The 16,190-nt window shown below is 49.5% G+C and overlaps 1 protein-coding gene across 1 annotated transcript in view; it reads left to right on the top strand.

Moving 5' to 3' along the window:
- VPS54 (VPS54 subunit of GARP complex) overlaps window positions 1-16,190 on the top strand; it is a 160,513-nt gene that overhangs the window by 124,900 nt on the left and 19,423 nt on the right. The window contains exons 16-20 of the mRNA XM_075339254.1: window positions 325-388; window positions 475-580; window positions 2,703-2,790; window positions 5,988-6,109; window positions 7,402-7,482. Of these exons, the coding sequence (XP_075195369.1) occupies window positions 325-388; window positions 475-580; window positions 2,703-2,790; window positions 5,988-6,109; window positions 7,402-7,482 (461 nt within the window). The remainder of the gene's footprint in view (window positions 1-324; window positions 389-474; window positions 581-2,702; window positions 2,791-5,987; window positions 6,110-7,401; window positions 7,483-16,190) is intronic.

The following is a 16,190-nucleotide window of genomic DNA, read 5'->3' as shown; positions in this document are numbered from 1 at the left end:
GCCACCTATTGGAGGTAGCAATCCTGAAAGTCAAAAGTGGCCCTTTAATGAGCATTTTCATGTGACCTAGGAATTATGCCAGATGAGAATCTCAATTTGCAGACAGTGTTTCGGGATGATTGTCCCTCGTGAGTGCAAAGTAAGAGATCTGATCTGGCTGAATGAGAAGCTCTACTGGGGTCAGATAGTCAGGCGCGCTCAGTTAATCCCGAACATGGAGAGACTTTGGGATGTGTCTATATAGAAGCTGACTTTACCCCATGCAGTTCAGTGTAGGAAAAAGTAACCAATTTTTGCTCTTAAATGTTCTTATTTCATTTTCAGGTGTAGAAGAGCGGAAACCCTCTGACTTTCTTAGAGTTGACGGCCAGAAGTACGCTGTAGTTGGGTATGCTGCCTATTCCAGTCATATGTATGAGAGTTGTTTCTTTCGGATACTTCTCATAGATTCTCATGTACTTGTATTTTTTGCAGCACTGTCCTGATCCTAATCAGAATAATTCTGGAGTATTGCAGCTGCGTGGACGACATCCCTTCCATAACCACAGACATGCTCACCCGTCTGTCTGAGCTGCTGAAGGTAATTATTTCATACCATCTGTGCATTTAGTTTTTAGCTGCCAGAGGACTCAAAATTACTTTTAGTAAAACTTCAAAAATATACACTATCATTATTATGTTTTTAAATGAACCAGTCACCCTGTTTTACTTGATGACATTAATATGGAGGTTATTAAGGATTTTGGAGGCAAGCCATGGAGAGTAACAAACCACAGATTTTTATGGATGAAAGTCCAGTAAGGGTCCAAGATCACACACCTAAAAACGTATCTGCCACTTTCTTTCTAATAATAAGCTTGTAAGGCTTCACCCCACACAGCCATATTTGTGGGTCTGTATAGACCACTCTTAATTGGTGTCAAAAACCACATTGGATAACATTAGAGGGAGTAATAAAACCAAACATGGGCAGACAAAAGCAAAAGTTTAAAGTACTGAAAGGGTATATATGTTATAAATTGTACTCCCAAGTTTTTATATGTGTGTGTGTGTGTGTGTGTGTGTGTGTGTGTGTAGGGTATTTAAGTAGAAGCTGCAATGGTGATTTCCTCATCTCAAACAATTTATTGAAACAAAAGCCAACAACAGTGTTGGGAACCCCTCCCCCCCAAAATGTCATTGTCATGATAATAACCTGTCATGTGGCCTTGAGAATCAGCTTGACATCAACATCTCATGATTTTCATAAGTGGAGTTGTTGTCTACGGAGGCATGGCATCCCACTCTTCTTGAAGGGCGGCCCTCAGGTCATTGAGGTTCTGGGGTGCAGAATTACGAGCTGCTCCACGGGGACTCAGCTGATCGCATAGGTTTTCTATGGGATTCAGATCTGGAGACAGTTCAGGTCACACCATTTGAGGTACCACAGTCTCCAGCAGTAATGTGATCTCAATGAGCTGGAGCATTGTCGTCCATGAAGATGAAATTAGGTCTGTATTGTTCATGCAGAGGCGAGGCACAATGCCTGGATTAATGTGTTATTTCAGTAGTAGGGGCTTGTACCATTCACAAAGTGTAGGACAGTTCTACATTGACAGGTTCACACTGTAACACCTCCACCACCAAAGGCTTGTCTGGTGACAACAATGGCTAATGCACTAGACATGTCAGTCCAACATCATTGATGGCCATCATTTCTGCTCAATGTGAATCGACTTTCATTAATAAACAGCACTGAGGCCCACTGGTCACTCTTCCAGTGTAGAGTACGCCTGTGCCTGATGGTAAGGTCAGATACCCATGCAGGTCATCTAGCACGCAGATCACGCTAATATAAATGATTTGGAATGATTTGACGTGATACTTGACTGCCTCTCACCTCCCTTAAATGTGCCTAGAGTTGTGTGGAATTTATCATCCAGTTCCAAAGGGCATTGTTCACAATGAAGCGGTCATCAGTGTGAGATGTGGCCAAAGGATGTCCATTTTTATGCCTTTCAATGATTCTTCCAGTCTCTCTGTATCTCTGTATAACCTGCTGATGACACTCTGTGACTCTCTAAGATCATTCGTCTGAGAACATCCTGCTTGAAGCCTCGCAATGGCGCGGCACTACTGATCAATTGTTAGGTGTTGTCTTGGCTTCATGAAGAGGTAGACTGCTTAATACCAATTCTAATTCAACCCTGAAATGTATTGGGTGATTCATGGATCAAACACATGTTGTGAATTTTGCCATTAAACACTGTGTTGGAGAAAAGCAAGTTGTGCAAAAAGTACAGAAACATTGAACAGTTGGACATGTGCATCCAAAGTTTAGAGAAGGTCACATTAAGGTCACCTGAAAAGGTTAGAGGGCATTTTAGGATCATCCTGAAAATTCGCCTGAAGGCCAAAAATCCCTTACTTTTTGAGAGTAGTGTATATACATGCAGAAATTGCTTCTAAACAAGCATTACTTATTCCCCTGTTCTCCAGCCTCACCACTTCATTAGTCCCCTCTGTTATCCCACACCTAGCCCCCCGCTATGGTGTGGTGTCATTTCATCTGTGTGGTCCACAAGGCCTCATTTCCCTTAGTAGCTTGATTTTTAAATGTAATTTATACATTTTGTTGAGAATCTTCAAGTCTCTGTGGAGATCTACTATGAAGACTGCTGACCTAATAATCTTTTTGTGTTTTTTGTTATTTTTTTGCCTAGTACTTCAACTCCCGTAGCTGTCAGCTGGTTTTGGGAGCTGGGGCTCTTCAAGTTGTTGGATTAAAGACAATAACTACAAAAAATCTTGGTAAGTTGCAATTTGGGACCCTTGAAGAAAAAAAAAAAATACTTATAGATCTAGCTGAGCCGAGTGCTTTTTGGGAGGCAGCAAGGAGTGTAAGATTCAAATATGCTGTACTGCTGTTTTACATGGGACTGCAGATTAACCTAGTGCATTATCTGGAGGGCTATATTATACATTTAAAACTGATCACTTCTGTAGTTTCTTGGTCATTTTAATTTGGCATGTTATTCATAGCCAGTAAGTTTTAATGGACCTTCCATATTTTTAGATTTTTGGTACAGTGGAACCTTGGTTTATGAGAACAATCCGTTCTGGGAGTGTTTGTAATCCAAGTTACTTGTCTAGCAAAGCAAGATTTCCCATAAGAAATAATGCAAGCTCAGACAATTCGTTCCACAACTTGTGCAATTTCCCATCCTGGTCCCCTACTGTGCCATTCCACACACGCACAAACACACACATATTATGTTCACCTTACCTTCCATTCCATCGCCGGTCTCCTGGTTCTTGTAGGTTGCCGGTACAGGATGTGTATCGGATAACCATCGCGACGGAGGAACTTCTGCTGCCAGAGCGCTCACGTCAAAGGCAGGAGCTGCTTGCCTCTGATTGGCCAGCGCGCTGCCTTTGAGAAGCGGCTGACAGCGGAGGTTCCTCCATCGTCGCGATGGTTACTCGATACACATCCTGTACCGGCGATCTACAAGAACCGGGAGGCCAGCGATGGAACAGAAGGTAAGGTGAGCGTAATATTTGCGTGTTTGTGTGGACTGCAAGAGCGGGTTAGAGCGCTGTGAAAGTACGGAACCGGAAGTGTGTGCGGTGAGTATTTGCTCGTACAGAAAAGCATTGCTCGTAAACTGAGTTACAAATTTACAGCAAGCTTTACTCGTATAGCGAAATACTCACACTCCAGGTTACTTGTTAACCAAGGTTCCACTGTATTACAAAACTTGACCAGGAGTAGAGAATGCTTTAAAAGAAAAAAAATCACATTAACTCTCGTAGTCTCCTCTATTCTCACAGTATTGATGTTTCAACCGTCATTCACATGACCACTGCAGCCAATCAGTAGTCACATGCCATGTTTGTCACTGCTGAGACCTGTGATTGGCAGCAGTGGTCACATGAATAATGTAGGACACACGAGGAGTAGCCGAGCAGCCCGGGGCTTTACGCATTCTCTCCTCGTAGTCACGTTGTGTAACATCATGAAAACCTCATATAATTGCAGCTTTTACTGAGAAATTAACAAAATCTGTTCAGATTACGTCAGAGCCTTATGTTTGTAGCTCACACCTTCCTCATATATCGGTCTTGAATTTGCACCTGATACCTTTTTTTTGCATCGTGTAGCTTAGTATACAATGATTTCCTTTACCCGAGATAATTTGTATAGTACATATACTAGACGTATTAAGCATTAGAGCCTATAGCCAACATTTGCCACTCTGTCCTCTAAACTTCTACTTTCAACAGAACATGGCAGAAACATTGTAGCTATAGATCACTTACCATAAAAATCTCATTTTTATAATGTCTCTAAATGCCACTGTTCTCCTGAATCCGGCGTTGTTTTTCTTTTTTTCTCCCAGATCCTTTCCATTCCTGAGATCTGACCCCTTCTGTATATAAGTCTAGTCCTGTTATCCAAGGGGGCGTAGTCCTCAACTACTTCAAGAGAATTACATCTCTTTGGCTAAGAAGGCTAGACATACAGAAAGGGAAGAGAGGGCCATATCTTAGGAATGGAGAGGTGTAAAGAACTAAAGAAAAACAACTCCAGATCCAGGAGAACAGCAGCATTTGTACCATGTAAATAATGACATATTTATGGCAAGTGACAGGCTTTCCTTAAAGGGAACCTGTCAGGTGCACTATGCACCCAGAAGTACGAGCAGTTCTGGGTGCATATTGCTAATCCCTGCCTAACCATCCCTGTATCTAGTAGCATAGATAAAGAGATCTTTACAAAAAGTACAGTATTTCTAAAGATCCATTATGATATACTAATGAGCGCAGAGAGTCACAAGGGCATTATTTCCCCCAACTAGTCTGCCCTCTTATCATGTTAGAATACCATTTAATGCCCATTGCTATTGGCGGTCACGCGCGTACCTGTGTTTGTTGTCACTGCCTTAGGCTGCTTTCACACCTCCGTTTTTTCCTGTGCGGCACAATCCGGCGCTTTGCAGAAAAACCGCAACCGTTTTTTTTTTTTTTGCCGCCGGTTGCGGCTTTTTTGCATAACTTTCATTAGTGCCGGATTGTGCCGCATGGGCTTGCGTTCGGTCCGTTTTTTGCCGCATGCAGCATATTTAGCCGTTGCGGCGGCTGGATGGAACGCTGCCTGGCACGTTTTTTGTCCGCCAAAAAAACGCATCCGGCCACCGCATGCGGTTTTTCCACTGCGTATGCTCAGTAGCGTGCCGCAACCGGCAAAAACCGGACGGGCCGCATGTCAAAAACATATGCAAAGGATGCGGTATTGTCGCCGCATCCATTGCATAGGTTTTAGAGCCGCATTGGCCGCCTCTGCTAAAACCGGAGGTGTGAAAGCAGCCTTAGAAGTCAGGTTTAGGGTGAGTGCGTATGATCAGAAGTCTTGGCACTTCCGGTAATGCTCACTATGAAGCTGAGTGTATGCATCCCGGCTTCAGAGAAGTCTAGTGCGCATGACCTGAAGTGGCGCGACTTCTGATCATACGCACTGACCCTAAGCCCGGTGTCTGAGGCGGTGACAATGGACACAGGTACGTGCGTCACCGCCGATGACGCTGGGCATTGAATAGCATGTTAGCACGCGCTTTTGGGCATGCTATCATGCTAAGAGGGTGTACTAGTCGGGTAATATAACTCCCTTGGGACAAGTCCCTGCACTCATTAGCATACAATAAAAGATCTTTAGAAATACTTTTTCTAAAGATCTCTTTATCTATGCTAGTGTATACAGGGACGGTTAGGCAGGGATTAGCAATATACACCCAGAACTGCTTGTGGTTCTGGGTGCATAGGGGACCTGACAGGTTCCCTTTAAAGCATGTCTTCTCTGTGACTAAGTCTTTTTAGCCTGTGGAGTCTTAGAAATACATGGGGTATATAATGTTCATGTATTTCACCTTCTTTGCTCCTTTTTTATGTAGAATACACAATAACATTGATAACTGCAATGAAGCTATAATGTTAATATTGTTTTCCAGCATTGTCCTCCCGATGCCTGCAGCTCATTGTACACTACATTCCTGTCATCAGGGCACATTTTGAGGCTCGAATGCAGCCTAAGCAGTACAGTATGCTTCGCCAATTTGACCACATCACTAAGGTAATTATTTAATTATTTCCTACAACCTTTAATTTCCCATTGACTTGCGTGAGTTTTTCCGCAAGTTGGAAAAGTTCTCATTTCTCAAAAATATCTAACTAGAGTAATATGGTAAATAGTAGACACAAAGGCGGGGGATGCAGCTGCAGTTTCTCTTAGGGGTGCTTCACACACAGCGAGCTCGCTGCCGAGATCGCTGCTGAGTCACGCTTTTTGTGACGCAGCAGTGACCTCATTAGCGATCTCGCTGTGTGTGACACTGAGCAGCGATCTGGCCCCTGCTGCGAGATCGCTGCTCGTTACACACAGCCCTGGTTCATTTTCTTCAAAGGCGCTCTCCCACTGTGACACACAGATCGCTGTGTGTGACAGCGAGAGAGCGACAAATGAAGCGAGCAGGGAGCAGGAGCCGGCGTCTGACAGCTGAGGTAAGCTTGTAACCAAGATAAACATCGGGTAACCAAGGTGGTTACCCGATGTTTACCTTAGTTACCAGCCTCCGCAGCTCTCACGCTGCCTGTGCTGCCGGCTCCGGCTCTCTGCACATGTAGCTGCTGTACACATCGGGTTAATTAACCCGATGTGTACAGCAGCTAGGAGAGCAAGGAGCCAGCGCTAAGCAGTGTGCGCGGCTCCCTGCTCTCTGCACATGTAGCTGCATTACACATCGGGTTAATTAACCCGATGTGTACTGTAGCTAGGAGAGCAAGGAGCCAGCGCTCAGTGTGCGCGGCTCCCTGCTCCCTGCACACACAGCTAAGCGGTGTGCGCTGGTAACTAATGTAAACATCGGGTAACCATACCCGATGTTTACCTTAGTTTTACCAGTCTCCGCAGCTTCCAGACGGCGGCTCCGTGCAAGCGCAGCGTCGCTTGCACATCGCTGCTGGCTGGGGGCTGTTCACTGCTCGCTGGTGAGATCTGCCTGTTTGACAGCTCACCAGCGACCATGTAGCGATGCAGCAGCGATCCTGACCAGGTCAGATCGCTGGTCGGATCGCTGCTGCATCGCTATGTGTGAAGGTACCCTTAGTCTCTCTCCTGAGATTGTGTGCTGTGAGAGGGGAGGGGGAGCACAAGGGGGACTATTCTCAAGGAACTGAATATAGCACCACACCTGGAAGAGCCTCACACAGGAAGAAAAGTGAGAAAGATTCGACCCTGTTCCCACCACCCCAAGAAAAACTGGAGGGATTGTGATTTTCCCACAACTTGAACTGAAAACTTAGCATTGTATCTTACTAACCTGAAACATATATAGATACAGTTGTTTTTTTTCTCTTCTTTAACAGGACTACAGTGACCACATAGCAGAAATTTCTGCCAAACTGGTGTCCATAATGGATTCTATATTTGACAAACTTCTATCTAAGGTACTGGAAGATGACCACATATTTGAAAATGAGAAATTACTTACCATATTTGTAGGACTATAAAACACTTCTTACCATAAGACTTAAGCAGGCTTTACACACTACAATATATCTAACGATGTGTCGGCGGGGTCACGTCGTAAGTGACACACATCTGGCATCGTTAGTGATATTCTAGTGTGTGAAACCTACGTGTGATTGCGATTGAACGAATAAACGTTGATCGCATACACGTTGTTCAAAACCTAAAAATTGAACGTCGGGTTGTTCAATGTTCCCGAGGCAGCACGCATCGCAGTGTGTGACACCCCGGGAACGATGAACTGCAGCTTACCTGCGTCCCCCGGCTCCCGCCGGCAATGCGGAAGGAAGGCGGTTGGCGGGATGTTTACGTCCCGCTCATCTCCGCACCTCCGCTTCTATTGGCCGGCTGCCGTGTGACGTCACTGTGACGCTGAACGTCCCTCCCACTCCAGGAAGTGGATGTTCGCCGCCCACATCGAGGTCGTATGGTAGGAAAGTACGTGTGACGGCAATTAATCGTTTGTGCAACACGGTCAACAAATTGAACGTGCCGCACATACGATGGGGGCAGGTCACATCGCATACGATATCGTATGCTTAATTGTAAGGTGTAAAGCAGGCTTTAGACAGCAGAAAATAAGGAAAACATTTTTCCTATTTTTCTTCGGCGCTCCATTGGGAGACCCAGACGATTGGGTGTATAGCACTGCCTCCGGAGGCCACACAAAGCAATTACACTAAAAAGTGTAAGGCCCCTCCCCTTCTGGCTATACACCCCCAGTGGGATCACTGGCTCACCAGTTTTCTGCTTTGTGCGAAGGAGGTCAGACATCCACGCATAGCTCCACTGTTTAGTCAGCAGTAGCTGCTGACTATATCGGATGGAAGAAAAGAGGGCCCATATGGGGCCCCCAGCATGCTCCCTTCTCACCCCACTTGTGGTTTGTAAGGTTGAGGTACCCATTGCGGGTACGGAGGCTGGAGCCCACATGCTGTTTTCCTTCCCCATCCCCCTGTGGGGCTCTGAGGAAGTGGGATCTTACCGGCCACCAAGCCCTGAGGCCGGGCTCCATCCACAGACCCATAGAACCTGCTGGATGTGGAGCGGGAGTGCCGTTCAGGGACAAGGCCCTGCAACTTTCAGGTACTCTGTGTCCCCGTATGACAGGCCACGCACATCCCAGACTTGCTGGGTGTGCTATTGCGCCGGGGACTGTAGCGCTGTGCGCTGGGCTTATAGTCCCCGCAGATTACTGGGGGACTTTATGTGTGTGGATCGCCGCGCCGACCGCCCCTGGAGCGGCGGCGCAGCTGCGACTTGTAGTGCGCCGGGGACGCGCCGACCGCGCTTTTACGGCGGCGGCGCTTCTAACTTTAGTTCCCGGTTTGTTCTGCGGCCTAGCTCCGCTTCGTTAACGCCCCCCACCCTGTCAATCAGGGTAGGGGAGAGACGTTGTTCAATCGGCAGCGCCGAGGGCTGGAGCACGATTTACATGCTCCAGCCCTCTCACTGAGCACAGTAGGACACAGGCTTCGCGCTTTTTCTCTGTGCACGCCCTAGGCCCGCCCCCAGGCTTGCAGCTCCCCAGGACGCCGGCAGCCATTATACACATGCAGTCTGGCTGGAGAACGGACGCAGGCTCTGGGGGACCCAGGCTAGGGTTTTCTGGCGACCACACACCCGCGCTAAGCGGGCGGTAAGCAGCACATACGTGCGGCCCCACTAGTGCCACAGTGTTATATTTGTGTACTGTTTTTCGCTGTACCAGATATATTTATATATATATATACTGCACTGTTTGGTCGCTTCTTGGCTGTATACCCTATATTACTCTGGGGAGACAACAACATGTCATCCACAAAACGCAAGGGTGCCAAGGCAAGGGCTGCTTACACTGCTTGTACAGCATGTGGGGCTAATCTACCAGCAGGCTCCAACGACTCTCATTGTGTGCAATGTTCAGTCCCAGTAGCACTTCGTCAGCCAGAGCCTATGGTGGTGGTAGCCCAGGCAGAGTCGCCTGCGAACCCTGCCCCGGTGACGGGGTCAGAATTTGCAGTTTTTGCTGATAAAATGTCTGTGACTATGGCAAAAATCCTGGAAACCTTGCAGTCCAGGCCAGTTGCTCAGACCATGGACACCGCTGTGTCTATGTTCCCCGGCCCCCCTCAGCTGGAATTAATCCGTAATTCAAGGGGGTCCCAGGCATCACAGGCTGAGGGCTCTGACTCCGATGACAGTCCCAGTCCGCCTAAGCGAGCTCGCTGGGAGAGACCCTCCACGTCATCACGCGGATCAGGGTCTCAGCGAGAAGGGTCTCTATATGATGACTCAGAGGTGGGTGATCAGGAGTCTTGTCCTGACGCCGCACTCAATTTGGATACGCCAGATGGTGACGCCATGGTAAATGACCTTATAGCGGCCATCAATAGGCTGTTGGATATTTCTCCCCCAGCCCCTTCTGCAGAGGAGGCAGCTGCACAGCAGGAGAAATTCCATTTCCTGTATCCCAAGCGTAAATTGAGTACTTTTCTGGACCACTCTGACTTCAGAGAATCCATCCAGAAACACAATACTTATCCGGACAAGCGTTTTTCTAAACGCCTTAAGGATACACGTTATCCTTTTCCCCCTGACGTGGTCAAACGCTGGACCCAGTGTCCAAAAGTGGACCCTCCAATATCCAGGCTTGCAGCTAGATCCATAGTTGCAGTGGAGGATGGGGCTTCACTTAAAGATGCCAATGACAGACAGATGGACCTTTGGTTGAAATCTGTCTATGAAGCTATCGGCGCGTCGTTTGCTCCAGCATTCGCGGCCGTGTGGGCGCTCCAAGCTATTTCAGCTGGTCTGGCACAGGTGGACTCTCTCATACGTCCAGCAGTGCCGCAAGTGGCGTCCCTAACTACACAAATGTCTGCGTTTGCGACCTACGCTATCAATGCGGTACTGGACTCTACGAGCCGTACCTCAATGGCATCCGCCAACTCTGTAGTTTTGCGCAGAGCCTTGTGGTTAAAAGAATGGAAAGCAGATTCTGCTTCTAAAAAATGTTTAACCAGCTTGCCATTATCTGGAGACAGACTGTTTGGTGAGCAATTGGCGGAAATCATTAAACAGTCCAAAGGTAAGGACTCCTCCTTACCCCAGCCCAGATCAAGCAAACCTCCACAGAGGAAGTGGCAGTCAAAGTTTCGGTCCTTTCGAGGCTCGGGCAAGCCCCAATTCTCCTCGTCCAAAGGGACTCAGAAAGAGCAAAGGAGCTCTGATTCCTGGCGGGCTCACTCACGCCCCAAGAAAGCAACCGGAGGTACCGCTTCCAAGGCGGCTGCCTCATGACTTTCGGCCGCCTCCCTCCGCATCCTCGGTCGGTGGCAGGCTCTCCCGCTTTTGCGACATTTCGCTGCCACAGGTCAAAGACCGGTGGGTAACAGACATTTTGTCTCACGGGTACAGGATAGAGTTCAGTTCTCGTCCTCCGCCTCGGTTCTTCAGAACTTCCCCACATCCCGACCGAGCAGATGCCCTTCTGCAGGCGGTGAATTCTCTAAGAGCAGAAGGAGTGGTGGTCCCTGTTCCTCTTCAGGAACGAGGTCAAGGTTTTTACTCCAATCTCTTTGTGGTGCCAAAAAAGGACGGCTCATTCCGTCCTGTTCTGGACCTAAAACTGCTCAACAAGCATGTGAACGCCAGGCGGTTCCGGATGGAATCCCTCCGCTCAGTCATTGCCTCAATGTCTCAAGGAGATTTCCTAGCATCAATAGACATCAAGGATGCTTATCTCCACGTGCCGATTGCTACAGAGCACCAACGCTTTCTACGCTTCGTGATAGGAGACGACCATCTTCAGTTCGTAGCTCTGCCATTTGGTCTGGCGACAGCCCCACGGGTGTTCACCAAGATCATGGCGGCAGTGGTAGCAGTCTTGCACTCTCAGGGACACTCTGTGATCCCTTACTTGGACGATCTACTGGTCAAGGCACCCTCTCAAGAGGCATGCCAACTCAGCTTGACTGTTGCACTGGAGACTCTCCAGACGTTCGGGTGGATCATCAACTTCTCAAAGTCAAATCTGTCACCGACCCAATCACTAACGTATCTTGGCATGGAGTTTCATACTCTCTCAGCGATAGTGAAGCTTCCGCTGGACAAGCAGCGGTCTCTACAGACTGGGGTGCAGGCTCTCCTTCAAAGTCAGTCGCACTCCTTAAGACGCCTCATGCACTTCCTCGGGAAGATGGTGGCGGCAATGGAGGCGGTTCCGTTTGCGCAGTTTCATCTGCGCCCACTTCAATGGGACATTCTCCGCCAATGGGACGGGAAGTCAACATCCCTGGACAGGAAAGTCTCCCTTTCCCAGACGGCCAAGGACTCTCTGCAGTGGTGGCTTCTTCTCACCTCATTATCACAGGGAAGATCCTTCCTACCACCGTCTTGGGCGGTGGTCACGACAGACGCGAGTCTGTCAGGGTGGGGAGCAGTTTTTCTTTGTCGCTCCATTGGGAGACCCAGACAATTGGGTGTATAGCTATTGCCTCTGGAGGCCACACAAAGTATTACACTTAAAAGTGTAAGGCCCCTCCCCTTCTGGCTATACACCCCCAGTGGGATCACTGGCTCACCAGTTTTGTGCTTTGTGCGAAGGAGGCAACACATCCACGCATAGCTCCACTTTTTAGTCAGCAGCAGCTGCTGACTATGTCGGATGGAAGAAAAGAGGACACATATAGTGTCCCCAGCATGCTCCCTTCTCACCCCACTGTGTCGGAGGTGTTTGTAAGGTTGAGGTACCCATTGCGGGTACGGCGGCAGGAGCCCACATGCTGATTCCTTCCCCATCCCTTTTTACAGGGCTCTGGGTGAAGTGGGATTTACCGGTCTCCAGGCACTGAGACCGTGCTCCATCTACAGCCCCTGGAGAAGATGCTGGATGGAGCGGAGTACATCAGGGACATGGCCCTGCTTCCTCAAGGTACTCTGTGTCCCCGTGCATTTGGCGCTCACACCGCAGCATGCTGGGTGTTGTAGTGCGCCAGGGGACATCAGCGCTGCGGCGCCTGTGCCATGGCCTCATTCAGCCTCGCTGAAGCAGGCTCATTTATGGGAACTGGTCGCGCCGGCCGCTGGGACTGCGGCGCGGCTGGCACTTGTAGTGCGCCGGGGACTTCAGCGCGGCCTGCGCTTTTACGGCGGCCGCGCTGATAACTAGAGTCCCCGGCTTTTGCGGCCTGTTTCCGTTCGTTCCCGCCCCCAGACCTGCCAGTCAGGAGAGGGGCGGGACGCTGGCCGCTTCCAGTAATCGGTCGCGCCGGCCGCTGGCAGCGGCGCGGCTTGCACTTGTGGTGCGCCGGGGACTTCAGCGCGGCCCGCGCTTTTACGGCGGCCGCGCTGATAACTAGAGTCCCCGGCTTTTGCGGCCTGCTTCCGTTCGTTCCCGCCCCCAGACCTGCCAGTCAGGAGAGGGGCGGGACGCTGGCCACTTTTATGACGGTCGCGCCGGCCGCTGTAACGGCGGCGCGGCTGGCACTTGTGGTGCGCCGGGGACTTCAGCGCGGCCCGCGCTTTTACGGCGGCCGCGCTGTTAACTCGAGTCCCCGGCTTCTGGGCCTAGTCTCCCTTCGTTACCGCCCACAGCCCTGACAGTCAGGGTAGGGGCGTGACGCTGCATAGAGCAGCGCTGAGAGCTGGAGTATGTTTTGCATACTCCACCCCTCTCACTGTGTGCACTGTGAATCCGGATTCCCGCACTTTCTCAGGCACGCCCACGGCTTCCTTCTCTACAAGGACGCTGGCAGCCATTAGTGCAGTTTCTGTACGATACAGAGACAAGTGTGGAAGACCCTGGCATTCTGATAGTCACACAATCGCTGTAACAGGCGTTAAGCAGCACCTGTGGTGCTAACCCCACTAGTGCAGAAGTGCACTTATAGATATGTTTGTACTATATACATTGCACTGTTTGGTCGCACGTTGTATATACCCTCCTGGATTAGGCGGAGGAGTTATCAGCATATTCTCTGTGTAAAACAAAAGTGCAGAACCACATGTTTTTCTATACAGCTGGTACAGCATGTACGGCTATACGGCCGGCAGGTCACATAGACTCCCATTATATGCACTAATGGCCAGGGGATGAGGACGGTGTCTGCAGTATTTACTGACAGTTTTTCTGAGACTATGGCTATGATACTAGAAGCCTAGCAGTCCGGACATGTCTCTCACAATATGGGCACTGTTGAATCACTGATCCATGGCCCCCCTCAGTGTGAATAACTAACAGGCATCCCAGAGTCACGGCTCTGCAAGGACGTCAGTCCCAGACAGCCTAAGTGGGCTCGCTATCAGCGGCCTCGGTTTCTCAGGGTCCTAACAGAAGGGCTCGCTGTGTAATGAGGCGGAAGTAGCGGCTCAGGATTCTGATCCTGAGACCGCTCTCAATCTGGATACACCTGATTGTGACGCCATAGTAAATAATCTTATAGCGTCCATCTATAGAATGTGGGTTATTTCTCACAGCTCCTCCAGTGGAGGAGTCAGCTTCACGTATTTTTCTGGACCACTCTGCCTTCAGAGAGGCAGTCCAGGAACACCACGCTTATCCAGATATGCGCTTCCCCAAACGGCTTAGGATACATGTTATCCCTGTCCCCTGACTTGGTCAAGGACTGGACCCAATGTCCCGAGCGGCATCCTCCAATCTCTAGGCTTGTAGCTAGATCCATAGTTGCAGTGGGAGATGGAACTGCAAAATCAAAGATGCTGCTGACAGACAGATGGATCTCTGGTCGAAAGCCATCTATGAGGCTGTCGGCGTTGGCTCCGGCATTCTCTCCCTTGGGGCACTCCAAGCTATTTCAGCTTGCCTTACACAGATTGATACGGTTACACGTACATCTGTGCCGCAGGTGGCATCCTTAACCTCTCAAATGTCTGCATTTGTTTCTTACGCGATTCAGGTTGTCCTGGACTCTGCGAACCGTGCGGCGGTAGCCTCCGCTACTCCGTGTTTTTAAGCAGAGCCTGGTCTACGCGTTAAGTGAATGGAAGGCAGATCTGCTTCCAAAAAAGGTTGCCTAACCAGTTGCCTTTTTCTGCTGACCGACTGTTTGGTGAGCGTTGGATGTAACCATTAAACAGTCCAGAGGTAAGGATTCATCCTTTCCTCAGCCCGGACACAACAAACCCCAACAGAGCAAAAGGCAGTCGGGGTTTTCGGCTTTTTCGAGGCTCGGGCAGGTCCCATTTTTCCTCGTCCAATGTGGACTCAAAAGGATTAGAGGAGCTAAGATTCTTAGCGGGCTCAGTCTCGCCCAAAAAAGCGACAGTCTGAAAACCCGCTTCCAAGGCGGCTTCCTCATGACTTGCGGCCTCGGTCGGTAGCAGGCTCTCCCGCCTTGGCGATATTTAGCTGCCATAGGTCAATGACACCTCCCGGCCGGGCCGCTGCTCTTCTGCAAACAGGGTGCACTCTATAGGCAGAAAGAGTGATGTCCCCCGTTCCTCTTCAGGAACAAGGTCACGGTTTACCCCAAATTCTTTGCGGTACCTATAACAACGGGCCGTTCCGTCCCGTTCTGGATCTAAAAATGCTCAGCAAGCTCGTGGACACCAGGCGGTTCCGGATGGAATCCCTCCGCCATGTCATCGCCTCAAGGTCCCAAGGATATTTCCTAGCATCGTTAGGCATCAAGGATGCTTATCCACACGTGCCGATTGATCCAGAGCACTAGCGTTTCTACGCTTCGTTATAGGAAACGAACACCTTCTGTTCGTAGCTCTACCTTCCGGCTAGGGACAGTCCAACTGGTCTTCGCCAAGGTCAGGGCAGCAGTAGTCACAGTCCTGCACTCTCAGGGTCACTCTGTGGTCCCGTATTTAGACGATCTACTTGTCAAGGCACTCTCTTAGGAAACATGCCAACTCTGCCCGAACGTTGCGCTGGAGACTCTCTAGAGTTTTGGGTGGATCATCAACTTTTTAAAGTCAGATCCGACCCCGACCCTATCGATAACATATCTAGGCATAGAGTTTCTTACTCTCTCAGCGATAGTGAAGCTGCCGCTAGACAAACAGCATTCCTACGGGCTGCAAGCTCTTCTTTAAGAACCAGTCGCACACATTGAGACGCCTCATGCACTTCCTACGTAAGATGGTAGCAATGGAGGCAGTTCCTTTCGCGCAGTTTTACTGCGTCCACTACAATGGGACATTCTCCGCCAATGGGTCAAGGAGTCGACGTCCCTCAACAGAGTCGTCGTTCTTTCTCAGGCGGCCAAGGAATCTCTACGGTGGTGGCTTCTTCTCACCTCTTGGTCAAAAAGAAGGTCCTTTCTATCCCCGTCCTGGGCGATAGTTACGACAGACGCGAGTCTATCAGGGTGGGGAGCAGTTTTTCTCCACTACAGCGCTCAGGGTACGTGGACTCAGCAAGAGTCCACTCTTCAGATCAATGTTCTTGACACAGAGCAGTGTATCTTGCCCTACAAACCTTCCAACAGCAATTGGAAAGCAAGCATATCCGACTTCAGTCGGACAGCTCCACAGCGGTGGCATACATCAACCACCAAGGAAGAACGCGCAACCGGCAAGCCTTCCAGGAAGTCCGGCAGGTTTGATGTGGGTGGATGACACGGCATCCACCATATCCACAATTCACATCCCAAGTGTGGAAACTAGGAAGCTG

Source organism: Anomaloglossus baeobatrachus, chromosome 3 (assembly GCF_048569485.1).
Source record: "Anomaloglossus baeobatrachus isolate aAnoBae1 chromosome 3, aAnoBae1.hap1, whole genome shotgun sequence".
In the NCBI taxonomy this organism is placed as follows: Eukaryota; Metazoa; Chordata; class Amphibia; order Anura; family Aromobatidae; genus Anomaloglossus; species Anomaloglossus baeobatrachus.
This window is presented reverse-complemented; position numbering and strand designations above follow the sequence as displayed.